Raw genomic sequence first — 18,883 nt, 5'->3', positions numbered from 1 at the left:
AGTGAAGAGTAAACACAATGATGACATTTCAAATCCTTGGATTCCTTTTTTTTTCCACAAACAGGACAATATAAAGTAAATATGATGAATTGAAAGGATATTCAATGCTGGGCTATATGAACATCAAACTGAAGTATTTAATAACTATTTTAATGAAAATCTTGCTATTAACTTAAGTGTAAGAAACAAACTTCAGAGGCAAAGTGCTGAAGCAGAGGAAGTACTGGAGGGAGTCAAGAGACTTGGGTTCGCATGATTGTAGACTGAGAACCTCCTAGGTGGTTCAGTGGATAAAATGTTAGATCTGAAATCAGGCACTGAGTTCAAATGTAATTTAAGACACTTACGAGATATGGGACACCTTGGACGACTCACTTAATCTCTGTCTGACTCAAAATGGTATTAATTATAGCACCTTCCCACCAGGGTGCTTGTGAAGATAAAAGGAGATCAACATGTGTAAAGTATTAGATAACGCTAGACACGCTATTTTATGGGGCAGCTAGGTGGCACAGCGGATAGAACACTGGGCCTGGAATCAGGAAGACTTCTTCCCAGAGTTCAAATCTGGCCTCGGACACTTCCTACCCGTGTGGGTAGGGCAAGCCACTTCATCATGTTTGCCTCAGTTTCCCCAAAATGTAAAATGAGCTGGAGAAGGAAATGGCGAATCACGCCGATATCTTTGCCAAGAAAACCCCAAATGGGGTAATGAAGAGTCAGATACAGCTAACACAACTCAAAAATAACAACAGCATACTGTTGTAATTAGACCTACAAGTCTCGGGACCTTAGAGGCCAACAAGTCTAACTCTCATTTTATGGTTTAGGAAACCAAAACCCAGAGAGTTTAACTGACTTGCCTAAGGTCAAACACACAGTAAATAACAAAGCTGGGATTCCAACCAAGGTCCTCTGACTCCAAATATAGTCTCTTTTCCACCTAAACCTTCTTCCTCCCAGTTCCCCAATTAGTTACCTCCATGATCCTGGGAATGTAATGCCAATTCTTTGGGCCTTAGTTGCCTCACGTAGACAGAGAGCGTGATACTGGATCACTTGAAGCATCCCTCTCAGCTCTACATTATTTTATGGATATTACAACAAAAATTTGGTTCCTGCTTTGGTGTCAAATGAAGACATTAAATAATACTCATAATTTAAATATATATATATATATATATGTATATGTATATATGTAATTTTACTTAGCCCTTGCAGTATTGTAACACAATCCATCTCTGTTCGTGTTGTCTTTTGGTTAAAACAAGGTTTCCAAGTTTTTGCGATTTTCCACATGTACCCTTACGAATATACCCTCCCCACCCTCTGGACCAGCTACTATCTATCCACCATGTCTATTCCTATGTGGTGTGTGTGGGTGTGTGTGTGGTATATGTATGTGTGTATACATATACATATATATGTCCAACTAGTGAGATACATACACATGCACCCGTCATGATACACCTCCTTTTGTCACCGCTATTATCATAACTCATTACTCAGGAATTAGCAAAAGAGAATAAAGATAAAGCAGGGGCATCAACACAACTCCCTAAAAGGTTCTGGTGAAGCATTTGGAAAACTGAGTTCAAAACAAAATAAAACCACACAAGTCTGAAACATTTTAACCTTTAGAATGTATGTATTCCACAGTTCTGAAGGAGATTTTGGTGATGTGATCTGGCCCAGCTAACTTCTATTTTTCATTCAGGAAGGTGAGTGAAAGTGTCCACTGGACCATTTTGTTTGGAATAATCAGATTTAGCTAAAAAGGATTTACATGTGGAAAATGTCAAACATGTTGACGATCCTTCAAAGAAGTATTGTTATATACTAATAAAGAATCTGAGGAAAATCTAGAGTACTGTTCACTCTATTGACAAAGCAACTCAATTTTGTAAATTTCTGTCATTTCCCTCTTTTTCCTGTCCTAAATACAATTTAGAATGTAGGTTTGGAAGGGATCTCACAGGGACCTTGGGCTATATAAGGAAGAGCCATTTTGTTTTGTTTGTTGGGGCTTTTAAAGTTCTCTATTCTTAACAGTTCAATTTACTTATTTTTTCACATTTTCAATGATTTATTTGGAGCATGTGTGGAAAGAACAATTTTACAGGTAATATTCTGAGGATTTCAAGAAAATGTCTTTTGCTAAAAGCAAGGTAAATACTTTTTACACATTTATTGGAATCTGAGAGGACCATACATTAGCCATTCTATCCACGTGATCAATTTGGGTTTATTAAATTTAGGGGAAAAAATTATGCCTCTCAAAATAAAATTTAAAATTATAATGTCCTTCCTCTCTTTTTTCTTTCATTAATTCTTTCTTTCCTCTTTGATCCTTTTCCCCCTTTTTTCTTACCTTTTCCCCTACTTCTCTTTTTTCTTCTTTCCTTCTTTTCTTTTTGTCCTTTTTTCTTTCTCTCTTTCTCCCTTTGCCCCCTCTGTCTCCCTTCCTTCCTAAATTATAGCATCAGAAATATATATGCTCTTGTATTTCTGCTTTATCATTTAAAATTGATGAGAAGGTTTGTAATTCAGTTCTGCGTGTTTGAAATGTACATAAAACTACGTGAAGATAAAAATGTAAACGAGAGCACAGTTCAGAGCAGAGTGTATTTTTGAATCAATCAATACGTGTTGGTTGATTGAGTAAAATGTTTTCTGAAAAAAGTCTAATTGGAGAATATATAAGTCATTATAATTCATAAGTTCTCTTCACACATAGCCATCATTAAAAATGTAGTTTCGTTGCATTTTTTATTTGATTAAAAAGTACTTACCATGGTAACTTCAGCATTAGATAACCAACCATAACATCCCCAAATATATCAAAGCTTATAAAGAAATACACTCACCAGTACAGAAAGCGCACATCTACAAGTTTTTACTGTTTTAGAAAAAAATCAGCATATATTTCCCCAATTTAAAACATTTATACAACTTTTAAAAATATTACCTCATTTCATTTCAAAAATGCTTTTTTATTATTAACAGACAAGAGGAGAAAGGTTACAAATTGGGAAAGGAAGGCCAGTGAAGGGACAACTGGATGGTATGTTATGTTTCAATGCACTTTGGTGCCACCATTTTGTTGTCCCTCTAGGAATGTAGCCAACAATGGTCTATGCTGCTTCTTCAAATATGAACCTGTTTAAACTTCAGCTACTAATCCAGTTAATTCTCCTATGGGATAAAATGAACATTTAATCTCTGTGAATGATGTGGTGGTACCATAACATCTATAGACAGCCATGTCATTGACAAAACCCATCTTTACTTTGTAGAATCCTTTCCTAACCATCAAAAGTCCTTGGGAGAAACTAAATCTTTCATTCATAATGATGATTCTTTTTTTCTTCCATTTTAAAATCATTGCATTAATTAGAATCCTTAGCTGTTGGGTTTTTTTTTTTTTACATACTTTCAAAGCAATATCACTTCTGAAAAAAACAACAGTAAAAAAAGATAGACTTTGTTTTTATTCTATCAGGGGAAAAACGGAACTGTAGCTTGTTTGTTTTTAGAGGTCATTGGGACGTAAATATACATTTCCAACTTGTCCTGGTGTAAAGAAATTAAAGATTCTACTTGGCAGGCACAAGGTAAGAGACTAGAATAGTATAGCACCTCTTCTTAAGTGGCTTTTGTAATCTAAACAATAGCAGCATGCAACTTTCTGATCATCTTTGCCTAATTATTATGGAACTATCCCCATAACATCACACTTAAACTTTCCTCTCATATATTTTATACATCACAACGAAAATGTATTCCATAATAATTCATGTTATTTTTCAACAAGAGTTGTATAGCTTTGCAGTTGTATCATCTAGATAAGCAAATTTAGTGAATATGATAGTATAACAATATGCTTTCTCCGTCACAACATTTTTAGAAATGATATTAACTTTGTCATTACATCTTTTGTTTCAAGAAATGTCAAAGTAATGAAACATTGGGAACAAAAGAATAAGAGAATATCTAATATATAGGCAAATGTATGACTAGAAACAAATCAACATTTAGAAAGGGAAGTGCAGATTTACATTAATAAGATACAACTTTTTTTTCAGCGTATGACAAGCCTGCTTGTAGAATTCAGTTACAGGTTGAGATGATGGAAGGAATATAATAAACTTTAGGAAAAGTCAATCAACATACCCATTTTGTATGCTTGGGGAAAATATTTGTGGTTATATTTCCTTTAACTATAGGTGGAGACAGAGAATGAGTTTGCAGAGAACTAAGGAGTATATGAATTAAGCAATCAATGTAGGGTAAAAATCATATATTCTACATGTGTTTAATATCAAGCAGTAATTACAGGCTGCCATCCTAAACTGAGATAACAAGGTACTAAAAATAAAAACACTACCATATATTGAGAACCCATTTCTGCACATTTTGACTACTCTTACTTTATATCCAATATTGGGTTTAACCCAACTGAGTAAACAAACAAACAAAAACAGAAACCCGTATTCTAAAACAGACTCATTCCCAGTGTAATAATGCATAATATTGACCATCTTACAGGGAGAACCAACAGGGTTATTTATTTTGGGTAACTTGGCTATCTATCACTCATGACTAGGTGCTCACAGTAATCAATTACCTTTTCCCGTTCTATTTTTCATAAATAAGGAGTAACTAAAGGGAGCATAGGCAAAAAAAAAAATCAATTAAAGCAAATCACTATAGTTCAACTTTGAATTTTGTCCTTGAACAAAACTCCTGAATTTCATTTTAAAAGAGGAGTAGGGTAACAGGTTCATAACAATTCTCCCATTTAAAATCCATATGCGTTATACATGTTAAACTTCAGGTGTAGAGGAGCACGTCAGAACAGTCAGAAACTACCAACAATGAAATTGGTTACAATATCTAATTCACTGTTACATAAAATGCATTTATGATAGCTAAGGAATATATGTCAATTGAAAGAGGCCTCCTAGAGCAATCACTGAGACTGAAATGTATGCAGTATAAGAGTTCTGCAAATCCGTTGCATTTACTTTGAGTGCAAGAGCTTATTTTGTTTTCTTTTTTGTCCATTGAGAGCCCCTGGCTTAGCAAGAAAGTCAGACTATCATAGTATTAAATTAAATCATAACTTCCAATCAAAAGAAATATTCTTTCTGGTTTTCATTAACTCTATTTTGCATGGTGAGCTCACTTTTCAGGGCAGTGTCGGCACAGTCTTCATTTTCTGCCCTCTTTGTCTCATTTTTTTTGTACAAGCTTTTCTGTTGATAAATCCGTACTGCAATGGCGGTGATGCAAAGCAAGATAAATATCACAACCGCTATCACACCTAGTGGGGGAAAGAGAAAAACAATACTTGGAGTCAGTCTCCAAATAATAAGTCTTTTTCCAAAAGAGGTGATTGAATAGAAAATACCCTGAGATTGCATTGGCCAGGAAGACATAAAATTCCTAAGCTTCTACAAAAGCCAATAATCTATTTTTGAAAGTTTTGGAATTCCATATATTTCTAGCACCACAACACAAGTAGTATCATAAATTTTATATTGCTTCTGGGTCCCATCAAATTCTATGTCACATTCTTATTTTATGGCTTTAATCTAAACTAGTAAGAATCCATTTGAATGTATTTAGATTTCCTCATAGGCCCTCATGTCCACATTACTGAGTGAACATTATATTGGAATGTTCAAATGATTAAAAAATACATATTTGGGAATGCTTAATAATATAACAAATACTTTTTGTGAGATTAGAATTAGTGTGAGGTTTAATGAAATTACTTCAAAATACCTTGACTGGTATATATGTATACTGTGGTAATATTGAAAAAAAAAGGTAAATCCTAATATCAAAAGGATTATAGGTATTTCTCTAATTTTTTTTAAATCATCTATAGAGAGGAAGATACTGAGACTAGCTAGGCAATATTATAAATCTTTTGAAATTGTTCTCTTAGCAAAGAAAAAAGAAATGGAAACATGTTAAGATTCTGCACTAATTACTGACCCACTGATTGCATAGTAAATGATATGGCAAGCTTAGAAATCAATCCACTGTCTCTAGTGAGATGAAAGTTACATGTAAATACATTTACATATATATATATATATATATATATATACACATGTATATTCATATATACCTACAGGAAATAGGAAGTGATATTTCTGGATCCTGAAATTTTCTGCATAGTGGTACTGCTTATTGATAACCAATTGTATTCATCAAATTTTGATTAGTCTGATTTGGATTTAGGATTTGCTGATTCACTCACTGTGATTTTTCTCATTAAGATAAGGTTAGGTTAACTTCTGTATTAAATCTAATGTACTAGTGATAGAGGAATTTGGCATTGGTAATGCACAGTTCTATTAAATGTCAGTAATTATTTAGATTTAGATGAATTCTAGTTTGTTTTCTTTTTAAGGAAATCAACTAAAAGAATAGCTTCTTTAACAAATCTACATTTTCAGTACATATTTTGTCTCATTTTAATGTTACGAACACTTTTTAAAGTGTGTAGATTCTGATTTTGACACATCATTAATTCAAATTTAAATATCAAGGAGTAGAAGTTATTGACTGAAATGGGTTGAAATGTATGAGTTATGACAAGTATGGTTTGAGTGGCAATATTAATATTGTCCTGTTCAGTCCATTTAGACCAGGTACCTTACCCTGGAATCTGGGGACTTTAAAAAGCAAACCAAAAAAAATCCCACTATTTCAATATAATTGGTTTCTGATGTATCCTTTGTATTTTATTTTATGTATTTAAAATTATTATTCTGAGAAGGGATCCATAGGCATCACCTGATTGTCAAAGGGGTCCATGACACAAAAAATCAAGAACCTTTGATTTAGTCAGTCAAATCCTTTGAATATGCCAAGGAAGTTTATAGTCTAGGTATAGTTATAGGGTAGAATAGTGTAGTGGAAAGTGATTGACTTAGATGTAAGAGACCTTTGAATGCACTCTCAAAAATTTATTTACTGTGTGATTCTGGGCAAGTCACTTAACTTCTCTGACTCACTATTTCTTTTTCTGTTAAGTGTAGAAAGAAGTGCATGTACCATCTACCTCAGTGGGGTATTCTGGAAAAAAAAAAAACATTATCCTAAGGACATAAATAAGCACAATTAAGGATTCCAATCTATCTCACTGATTTATTCGTAAAGTAATTTTTATACCTTAAGGTACTAGCGATTATTTTGTTTATGCAAACTTTTGATTTCATTTTGAATCTTGGTGGTAGGTCATGTTCAGATTCCTAGAGCCCTAGCAAAACATCTATTTCAATCTTACTAACTCAGAAATAGAATTGGCATGAGAATACTTTGCAGAGATAGGAAATTCAAGTTAATTATTTATATAAATGATTTCAACAATAGTTAATGCTAATGGACTAAAGGAGCTAAAACTATAAAATCTCTTACTTAGTACATTTTATATTTACTTAGTCTTAGATAAAACCATACAGCAACAAAATGCCAGGTTAACTCAACCATCTATGACTTCCCCTCACAGGGGCCTTTCTCCACTGGAGGCTATTTTATTTTCTCATTAAATCAGATCTTGATTAAGAGTGAGATGTGTTCTTTTTTAATTGCATGGTACAATTTTAAAAAAAATGAATTTCTTAGCTAAATAAAATCATTGTGGATGGAGAATCTTCTGAGTCATTTAATGAAATCTGAAAGGTGTTAAAACCAGAAACTAAGCTCATTTCTCACATTAAGAATTCTAGAATCTCAAGAATTTTGTAAAACAAAACACATTTAGAGTCATAAAGCACTCTTCTTTGTAAACCTTACTGAACATTTAAACGATATTCACTGATGTCAAGTTTATAAGCCTGGAGGCAAATTTCTCAGGGACTAAAACCTCCCTTCTGATTCATTCATAGTCAATTTAGTTGCTAACTAGAGGTAAGGGACTGTATTTCAGCATATTTGTCATGAAGAAGAGGAAATAGTGCAGGGTTTGAAGTCAGAGGACTTGGGTCTCAAGCCTGCTCTAACATTTCTTATCCACAGGATCTTGAGCTTTTGGAGTCTCAACTTCCTCATTTGTGAAATAAAGGGGCTATACTAGATGACCTCAAAAGTCCCTTCCAGATCTAATTCTGTGATTCTTTTTTAATCCAAAACCAGCATTTTCATTTTCCTATTGCATAATACACCTGAGAATCTCAGTGCTTTTTATGTGACAGTTAATAGGAGATGAACAAAGAACGTGCCATTATAGGGTGAAAGAAAGACAGGATCTCAGAAACCATTCTAGTCCAACTCATTTTGCAGATGAGGGAACTGAGCCACAGGAAGTCTAAACACATTACCTAAAGTCACAGAAGTAGTAGGTGTCAGAGGAAGGATTTAAACCCGGGTCCTTTGTCACCAGAGCCAGCACTCTTTCTGCTCTACCACGTGGCTTCCTTATTCACATACTATATACCTCTCCCCAGGAGATGTTCCTTCGGTTCGTGAGACAATTATGGGATGTGAAGAGGAACATTTCCATAGAGATAATACAAAAATTGAAAATTGCACTGAGTCAGCATGGAAAGGCATCCATAGACTCAAGTGTGTTATATACTCCAAATAATTGGAAATGAAATGAAAAAAGGTAAGAGTTAATGCATCTTTAAGAAACAGCTTATTTATCTTAATTTCAGCTTTGTGACAAACTTAAAATTGATAATTATAAATTTTAAAACTTCAGCAGTGACTGCAATTTTCAAGGAATTTGAGAAGAAATTGCTACATGGTCAATAGTAAATGTCACCTCTCCAGTTGAACGGATAGAGAACAGCCAATGCGAATGAACTTTAACTTGAACAGTCCAGGGGAAAAACAAATTAATCCTGGACTTACTCTATGAAAAATGCATAAAAGATTAGGGTATTTACTAAAGAAGAGCATAGACTTGAAGAACTTCATGTTCTGCACTCACAGTACATGTCTTTCAAATGACCGGGTTTCCTACCCCACCCTGGCTCAAAGTGTTCTGTACCATGCCCACTGCCATATTCAATGGTGAATTACAGGATTCCTTCAGGCCAACAAATCTATATTTGTAAAAGATGTTAAGACTGAGCCCAAGGGAGGGATCTTTCACATATATGAAAGAAACTTGTGGTATATACATATACAATGTACTTACATATGTATATATCACTATCGTAAATTTCTTAGGGGAAAGGATAATTTTAATTTAATTGCTATATGTGTGTATGTATATATTATTTATATATATATATGAAAGCAAATCTGTATCTGTTAAGACTGACTATATATTGAAATATGAATATAGAACGTAAAACACATATAACATATCATATTACATATAGTCAGTCAACACCTTCAATCAATTCAATTAAAATTACCTTTCCCCTCAAAAAAATCTTAAGACAGATAGATAGATATATACACACATAGACATGTGCATACACCGTAAGTTTCTTGAACTATGTCTATATGTATATACATATATATGTGTATACGTGGGTATGTATGTATGTATGTATATGTGTGCGCACACGTGACATAAGTTTCTTGGTGGGGAAGGATAATTTTAATTTAATTGGAATCTATTCTGGTACAGCAACTAAAAGGAAATTCTGTGCAGTCCAAAAAGAAAACCTTTATTACTGTAGCTCTCTATTTGCAGTCTATCTCAAAACTCACAGCTAAATTTTTTTAGGCATTCCAAAAAGAATTCTCAAGTATCACTCATTCTTACACTTGAAAGAAAGTTGGTTCTAATTTTTCCTTTCTACTTTGAACTTTATAAATTATTTGAAAGATTCAATTGTATCTATTCATTGCTCTGTGAGCTGCATAATGGTCTTTCATTGGTTCCTTTATTTAGAGCTTGAAAAGACATTTTAAGATCATCTAGTCCAACCTCCTCATTTTACCAAGGCACGAGAGAGGTCAGTGACCTTGCCCAAGGAAATAATATATATGTCACTGCAGTTTTCTGAAGATTTGACTATTTTAAAAAGGGCTACCCGGTACACTTGAATTCACTGCATTTAAATAACAAGTGACAGAGCAAGCAAGCCTCAGTCCTTTGACTCTAAACCCAGACATCTTTCCACTTTATTAGACTTTTTGGCCTGATTTAACTTTATGCTTTGTCACTGACTTTTCTGTATAATCATCATCTATGCCCTTTAAACACAGAAAAAGATCCCTAATTAAGAAATACTGAGAATCATTTATACACCACAGTTTCAAGTTTTGATTCTTAAACAAAATAAATGAACTGGTCCCTTTAAAAATTTACCCTTTCTGCCAACTGGTTCAGAACAAGAAGTGTATTTCATTGTAGAAATAAGGAGATGCCAGTTATACATTCTTAACCCATTATTGACTTATTTTATATTCATTAAATGAGAACACTAATTCTCTAAGAAAAATGCACAGAGCATCAATGTTTGAATAATTCTCCCTTTTCTTTGGAGAAAAGCTATGTTCACATAAGAGTGTTATAGTCAAATGGCACAAGCAAAAGAACCATACTGCACAATTTCAGACTCCAGAATTTGTTGTGTTGTCTACTATACCACACTGCCTCTCCAGTGAGAGAGAATTAAACGTGCTGTTTTGACTCACTTTTTGATATGATAATTAGACCTCAGAGAGCACATTATTCCTATTGCCAGGAAGGAAAAAAAAAATTAAAAGGATCTTATTACTTTCTCAATTTGAAATCAAAGCAAAAGATGCTTTCCTTGGGGAAAGCCTCTAAACACATGCAAATTCCCATTTTCTTCAGCATTAAGGCAGCACAAACTGTGTGCTTTAAACAGCAATTTTATCACAGATTCCATTACTCTTAATATAACCCACTTGTAAAAGCAGCCGCGTGTCCAGGAAGCCATTGGAATGCTTCTTCCTTAAGCATATGCTGTATGCCTAGGGGCACCTGGTGTCCATTTCCATATTGTGATGCTTGTATTAGATGGCTCTGCAACTATTCTTAAAATTGTATGCTTCAGTGGATTCTTCAACTACTTAGGCCAACTATTTCTAGAGAAGCTGATGTCAAGAAGATACCAGAAAAATGGTAAATAGAGAAACTAGTCTGTTGATGGTCCTTCCGAGTGCCTGAAGCTTTTAAAATAAAATTGCAGTTCTTTGCATGTGTTTCTTACCAATAATCAAATAGCAATCATTATTAAAATAAAAAGTTTTAAGGAAACTACTACCACAGTCCCTATTACCTCCAATTATTGCAGAGTCACTTCTGATTGCATTAGCTAAGGGCTCTCCCTCATCTATTGGTCCAGAATGATCTGTAGCAGAAAAAAGGACAGTGACAGAAACAAATAGAAAGTAGGGTTCTTAAGTAATTTACACATGTTTGAAACAAGAGCAGAACATCTGGAGGCATCACAGAGTACGGATCTCAGTAGTGGAGACATTTATAATTGTTCAGTGGAATATTTTCAAATGAATAAGAAACAAAGAACATGGAAAAGAAGAAGGATGGAAAACAAAGCTCAACAGGCCGAATGGAACACATTTAGAAAACTACCCCCGGGGTATTACCCAGCGTAAAGGAATGATAATGTGAGGAGTGCTGCACACTCAATGGGCAAGTTATGTCAGGAAACAGAAAGAAGGAGAGCAATACGCTACCTGCAAACGAATGTGTTGTTTCACTCAGTGTTGACTCAGCCCCAGTTAAAGTGCCACAGTTGGATTCAGCTACATGTCCTTTAACAATGACTGGGGCTGAACTGGAGTGGTGTAAAGCAGCCTTCAAAGGAGCAATATGGTTAAACTGCACAGAAGAGAGACATCCAGTGAACCCCTGAGAGTTGGCTTTCATTGTCTCCTGGTCAACATCACTATTTTCTGTTAATCAAAAGAAACAGAATACATAATTCCAGTGAAAGGCTAGGAAAGTAGGTTGAGGCCAATCCCCGAAACATGCAAAAAGTAAAAATTTGTTATATGTTGGAAGAAATATGCATTGAAAACTTAACTGCACTTTTATCTGCTTTTAATTGTATATATTTACATAAAATATTATATTTGCATACATTCAGGAACAAAATAATTTCTAATTTTTACCATGTTGGAAAGTATTCAGAAAAGACTAATTAGTTCAACTACAATATAATTGAAGTGACCATGGCTTCTTGTTAATTCTCCACTGTGGTACTGGAAAATCAGTTACTGCTAAGGAGACCCCTGAGAAAACCCCTAGCCTCTGGCAACACCCTCAGAAAGAATGGACTCAGACCTCTTCAGCATTTAGCAAACATCCCTGGGGCCCCGTGACTCCTCCAAGGAATGTCAATAGGTAAGATCATCCCACTGAACGATAACCTGTCAAAATCCTTGATCTGTCCCTGTGCCCCCCGACCACCTTGTGACCTGGTCTGTAAAATTCCAAGAGATGATTCACCACTGTACCCTGTATTTTCTATTTAAGCTACTCCTCCACCCCAACTTGGGGCCATTTTGATTTGGGTAAAAGACCCTGAATGGTTGCCGGCTAATAAATTCTCCATTTAAAACTTCTACACTGTGGCGTGTCTCACTCGCTTTTGGTACAACACCACAATGTTTAAAATAGGGTTTTCATAAAGGAAGACCTTTTTTTTTTCAATAAATGAATAAATTTAAAGTAATCCGTCTTTAATTTTTTTTGTCTTTGAATTCTTAACACCTAGTGCTGTGCCTTTGCATATTGGAGGAATTTAATATATGCTTCTGGAATTGAACTGAGCTGAATTAAACAGAATTGAAAAAGACCAGAAAACAAGATTAAAGAATAAGGAATATATTTCACTTCTAGTAGAGAAATTTGAAATGACTTCTCTGTCTTCACATAAAGGAAAGATAAGTACTCCAATGATGGCAAACAGTTGTTTTGTTTCTGCTGAAGATCAGGTGAAAATAAATTTAAATGGCAGAAATTAAAAATCAAGTTAGACAAATGAAAATGTCTGTGTAGGAAGTTTTTAAATATATCTCTTCCTTTCTTCCCAGTATCTTCAGTTTATATTAATTGTGACTCTAACTGATGTTTAGAAACCAAACCTGGGGGTGGGGGGCAGGAATGAAGGTGTTATCTCTTAGGATCCCTTCTAAAATAGCCTCCCAAATTAGTTGCTGTTGTTTATTAAAAGACACCTTATTAATGTTTCAATGAGAATTCCCACACTCCTTTCCCTTTGTCCATTTTTTACATTTCTGTATTTTAAACAGAGGTATCACTCCTTTTTCTATCAATGTATTGTCCTCCTTTTCTCCTCTTGCACAGAAACTAATGCTATATTCCTTTCCTTGGTTATTTCTATTAGTTTGGGTTTAATATTACTGAGGCCAAAGGGGGAAAAATTGGTAGTCATGGATTAATTAACAAAAAAATTCCTTAAAATCTCTATGTTTAACCAAAAAGGGGGGTGGTGGTGAATTGTTTATTGTAAACATTCTTACCACTACAAAAGCAACTCAATCTTTACTAATATATTGTAGTTTCTCAGTATCAAGATTGTTCTATGTAATTTGGGAAATTTTTCAGAATAAGAAAATAGTGTAGCTCAGAATGTTTCAGAAAAAGTTTGCTTCCCCTAAATTACTAACCTGGGGTACCTAAACTTAGGGTACCAAATAAGTAGGGAAGACAAGTAACTGTTGCTAAGGCAACAGATTCATCAACTGTTCTTTCTCTCTTGAAAGACTAGTAGAGCGTCATTTTCATAAAGTTTTAAATTTTATCTCTTTTCCCATGTTTTAGCTGCATAAAAAGTAACAAAGAATGTTTAGGTGCACAAAGCGTTTGGGAGATATGCTTATAAGCAACACTTTCTACTATGACTAAACCTAATATTTAGTGACTGAATAAGGGACACGCATGCGCTCGGGATAGGTCAAGTTTAATAAATTATCAAGCAGATTACTCATTATGCTTGGAAAATGAGTTTCAGTTTACTCCAGTAGAGAAATATAGAACAAACATTAAACTCGTGAACATCTTATATGTATTAGTTCTGATAATAACTCAGAACAAATAAAAGGTAAAAGGAGGTATGGTGCTACACCAATACATCCTTGGGGGGGTTCCAAGTAAAGTCTTCTGTAAATAAAACAGTACATTCATTCTTAAAGATACTATGTAGTCACAGTTTTCCTTGAATTTTATTTATAGAAAAAAGAGCACTGAGTAAGTATTTATGATAGCATACAGTTGTTCCTCCAGTAAAAGGATAGTAAAGAAAGCCATTAAGTGAGCAGCCTATCCGTCCTGGAAAGCAAGCAATAAGGTACTACAGTTTTCTGTCCCATCACTTGGAAGTCATGGCAATATTCACCAGAATATGACCATCACCTTGGAAGTTACACAAAGTTCATTAGATACCCAGTACTATGAGATTCATTTGAAGGAATAAAAGGTCAAGAATGCAAGGGGACAATGAAAAAAAAATCAAAAGGTGTGGGGCTCGGTACTATGAGATCTCAAAATATACTAGAAAACATTATTATGAAAACAATCAAGTACTAATGAGAGTTAATCCTCACTGGGGGAGGGAGTTTCCTCATCAGAAGATCTCTATATAAAGGAAATCAGGGAGCCAATTTCATGCAGTCCCATGAAAATATTAAAGTGGCTACCATCAGGGTGTGAGAAACGTGGTTTTGGGGATCACTGGACTTCCTAGGCAGGGCCAAAGTCCTGAAGAAGAACCCTGTGATAATCCCTAGGGAAGGCTGTACAGACCACAGGACTCCCAGAGGAAGACCAAGTGGTAGCCATCCCTTAATCTGTGGGGATCACAGGGCCTCCTAGGGGTCAGACCCTAAGGAAGACCCAAGCGATGGCCCCTTAGGATGGCGGTAAGATCACAAGGCTCCCGAGACAGAGCCGGAAGTCCCAAGTGATACATACCCCCTTAAGAAGGCCGTGCAGACCACAGGGCTCCCCAAGGGAATCCAGAGTGGTAGCCCTCTTAACACTGCAGTGGGGATCACAGGACACCCCAAGACAAGATCCAAGAGTAAGCCCAGCAAGCTTCCACTGCCTGTTGCTTCCCTTCACTTGACCTTAGGAAAACCCATGTGATTTGCCCATTCACAACCAAAGAACTCGGGACCAGAGTGGGCAGAGGAAGGCATTTTATTACGCTCCCCGGGAGAGCGGGTGCAGTGCTCGCGGGAACACTCACACCGATACAGCTGCAGGAGCAGGGGTAACCATTCCCTCTACTCCTGCTAGAGTCATGGTTAGTTTACAATCTTTGTTTTTTACATAGTTTTCCTAGGTTATACAGTTTATATAAATAGGATAATAAGGATACAGAAGCAAAAGTGAAGTTAACTAGATTTTCCTTGTCCTAGTTTAGGATTAAACTATATTCTTTTACTTCCCCTACTTTCCCTCTTTAACATATGCAAATGATGCAAATCAGTAGGCCTGGATTCTTGACCAAGACCAGACCCTAGATAAGCTTGAACAGGTTCAAGTGGGTTTGGCCTCTCTAATTCCCCAGACTGCCTTCTCAAAAAGTATGCACATGTGTACAAGCCTCTGACCTCTCACCTGACCGACCTTGAGGCCTGGTCTCTGCTAAAGCTGGGGTGGGGGAGGGCAGCGAAGCACACCTTTGGTTCTGTGGAAACAAAACTCCTCCTCCCATTTCTTAAAAGGGGAAGTGCAGAAGAGGAGTCAGTCCTTTTAAAGCCAGAGAGGGGAAAAAGCAAACAAAACCAGGAAGTCCTAAGTTTAATGTCTATCTCTGACACATACTGGTTGTTTGACCCTGGGGAAATCCTCAATTTTCTAAAAAAGTATTTAAGACTCTAGAGAGATGCTAACCTGCATTGTGAGTGGGAGTTTCCTTATCTGAGAGTTCCCTTTATTAATGAAATCACAGGGCCAGTCCCTCCCGGCAATATCAACTTCCATGGAGCCACTAGCCCTCTAAATTCGAAGGTGGCATACTGGATACAGTGCAGAGCCTGAAGTCAGTCAGGAAGACTCATCTTCCTGAGTTAAAATCTGCCCTCAGTCCCTTACTAGCTGTGTGACCCTGAGCAAGTTACTTAATCTTCTTTGCCTCAGTTGCTCATCCGTAAAATGAGCTGGAGAAGGAAATGGCAAACCACTCCAGTATCTTTGCCCAGAAAACTTCCAATGGGGCCATAAAGGGTTGGGCACAACTGAACACCCTCTGAATGTGACAGCCTAACCAAGTAACTAAAGATCCCACAAACTAAACTGAACTGAATCAATCTTGACATTGTCACCTTAAATAAAATAAGACAAAAATGTTCAGTTAATGATAAAAAAATGTAAATATCAGTCAACATCACAGAGATAATATTTGAAGGCTTACTGAAATGAAGTAGTCCACAATGATTTATTTTCTTAACTGCTTTTAATTAGTTTTTGTGTTGGCAGACTCTTGCATATAATAATTTCTGATATGTATATCATCTTGAAGACTTACAAACATTTTCACAAACATTTCATTTTAATCCTCAAAACAACCCAATGAAGAAATACTACAGATTGCAGTGAAGGGTCTATGAAAGATACCATTCTCCCCATTTTACAGATGAAGGAGCTGAGGCTTAGTGAGGTTAAGTAACATTCATATTCATGAAATTAGGAATTGTTGGAAAAAAGGATTCAAACCCAAAAGAGCACAGGCTGTGAAAGTTCTTACAAAATTAAAAAGGCTTCAAGCCTACATCTGGAGTTGGATATACCTGTCACAAACAGACAAGCCTAGACAGATTTGCAGTGCCTCACCAGGAAATTGGTTAGGGGTGATTTTTTTTTTTTGGATAATTCTAACACCATCTGTTGTACAATAGAGGGTATGATCTAAGTGGAAGAAGAGTTGACACCATTCAAATCACATGTTCCCAAAATACTGAAGTCTTAAATATTTGTAAAATTTCTGAACTTATTTTGGGGTAACAGTCAAATACATGAATTTTTCATAGATGTCATTAATCATGACTTCACTCCAAGGCTGTGCCTACAAAACTAAAGGTACCTTGAAGATTTGTCCAGCCAGTTCAGTTGTGCATTTGCTGCTCCCAGAAAGTCATACCCAGATAGAAAAAAAATAAATGGGATTCAGTAGAGGACATTTTGGCATGTTTTGCAGTTCTCTGAGAATGGGTCAAAACTTAGTCTCTGAATGGAAAGGACAGTTACCCCAGGGACTGTTAGGTGGTTTCGCGGATAGGGTACTGTCCCTGGAGTCAGGAAGCCCTGAGTTTAAATCTGTCTCAGACACTCGACAATTACTAGCTGTGTGACCCTGGGCAAGTCACTTAATCCCAATTGTCTCTCCCTTCCCCCCAAAAAAGACAGTCATCCCTTTCTCTAATTACGACTCAAACTTATTGCTACAGGTCTCTCATTAACTCACACATTTAGACATACATCTTTGTCTTCTTCTTCTAAACCTTACTATTAGAACAGACCTACCATTTTTTCTTTGTCTTTTTGATCTAGGACAATGAAAGAAGTAAACAAGCATTTATTAAGTGCCTACTATGTGCCAGGCAGAGACTAAGGGCTTTATGAATATTTTCTCATTTAAGCCACACAACCCAGGGACAGAGGCAAATATATCTTAAGTTAGTCGCCCAGAGTTATACTCACAGAAAGTTTCTAAGATCAGATTTGAACTCAGATCTTCCTGATTCCAGGCACAGGATTTTCAAACAACCCTAGCACCAAGCTGCATTATAATTTCATAAGTGCAGGAGGACTTGGTAAGAGAACTCCCTCTGTCATAGTTGGTCAGCATATTTTCTGAAATTTATTGTCTTGGAGAGTTTTCTGAGGGGCACTGAGAGGTTAGAAGATTTGACCAAGGTCAGATTGCCAAAATGAGATAGGAATTGAAATGATGGATATTCTTCTGACTCTCAGGCCAGGCTTCTGTCCATTGTTCCATATCTTACTTTATATTACTATATTGATAAAAATGTAAGCCTCACTATTTTTCCCAGTCCAGCTCACATAAAACCTTAAAATAATGTAATTTTTCATTATAGGCACTGTTTTTCCTTTTAAAGAGATCTTATTTTGGATATGTGGTCTATATTATGGTCAGCCCATTTTCTGACCAATATGGTACTCTCATATTTAATTGTGTTTTATTTTGTTGGCATGATATAACTTTCTACTTATTAATGACTAGATTAAATATTTTCTACAAGAAATATTTTAAGCTAAAGATGTTTAAATATGTCAAAGAGAAAATTAATATCAAAATAAAGAGAATGTACAAAGTTATTCAAGTGCAATTTTCTATTATTAGTTTGTTTTTTAATTTGATATTATAAAACAAATAAATGGTATTTAGGGAGTAACATGATACAATGGAAATAATATTGGGTCTGGAGTCAGAGGCTGGGTTCAAATTCTCTCTCTGATCCTCATAACTTGTGTGTCAATTGGGTAAATAACTTTAACACCCTTTGTCTCAGTGTCCTATCTGGAAATCGAGAAGATTGTACAAGATAAACCTTGTGGTCCCTTCTAGTTCTTGATCTTTGTGGATATCAAAATGACAGCCACAGAATTTCCTGAGCTATTATAATTTGTCATAAGGAAATAAAATGTTTTCCTTTCTATTTTTAAGGTTTTTTTTTTTAAGTTTCTATCCTTCCCAAAGTACTTCCCATTGAACAACAATGGGGGGGGGGAAGAAGAGGAGAAAAGGGGAGAGGAAAGGAGAGAAGAGAAGAAGAAAGAAGGGACAAGAGGAGACTAGAGAAGAAAGGAAAGAAGAGGAGAGGAGAGGAGAAGATATGAGAGGAGAGGAGAAAGGAAGGAAGGAAGGAAAGGAGAGAGAGAGAGAGAGAAAGAAAGAAAGAAAAATAAAGAAGAAAA

General features: G+C 35.6%; 1 protein-coding gene across 6 annotated transcripts in view; it reads right to left on the bottom strand.

Moving 5' to 3' along the window:
• Positions 1 to 4,474: 4,474 nt before the first annotated feature.
• Positions 4,475 to 18,883, bottom strand: part of CNTNAP4 (contactin associated protein family member 4) — a 419,915-nt gene continuing 405,506 nt past the window's right edge. For 5 of the 6 annotated variants that reach the window (XM_036741850.1, XM_036741849.1, XM_036741854.1 and 2 more), the window contains 3 exons: positions 11,650 to 11,868; positions 11,232 to 11,303; positions 4,475 to 5,326 (listed from right to left, as the gene is read on the bottom strand). In XM_036741850.1, the coding sequence (XP_036597745.1) occupies positions 5,133 to 5,326; positions 11,232 to 11,303; positions 11,650 to 11,868 (485 nt within the window). In that variant the 3' untranslated portion in view covers positions 4,475 to 5,132. The remainder of the gene's footprint in view (positions 5,327 to 11,231; positions 11,304 to 11,649; positions 11,869 to 18,883) is intronic. The other variant, XM_036741851.1, reaches the window with a different exon arrangement.

Source organism: Trichosurus vulpecula, chromosome 1 (genome assembly GCF_011100635.1).
Source record: "Trichosurus vulpecula isolate mTriVul1 chromosome 1, mTriVul1.pri, whole genome shotgun sequence".
Lineage (NCBI taxonomy): Eukaryota > Metazoa > Chordata > Mammalia > Diprotodontia > Phalangeridae > Trichosurus > Trichosurus vulpecula.
The sequence above is the reverse complement of the archived record's forward strand: the minus strand, read 5'-3'. Positions and strand labels throughout refer to the sequence as shown.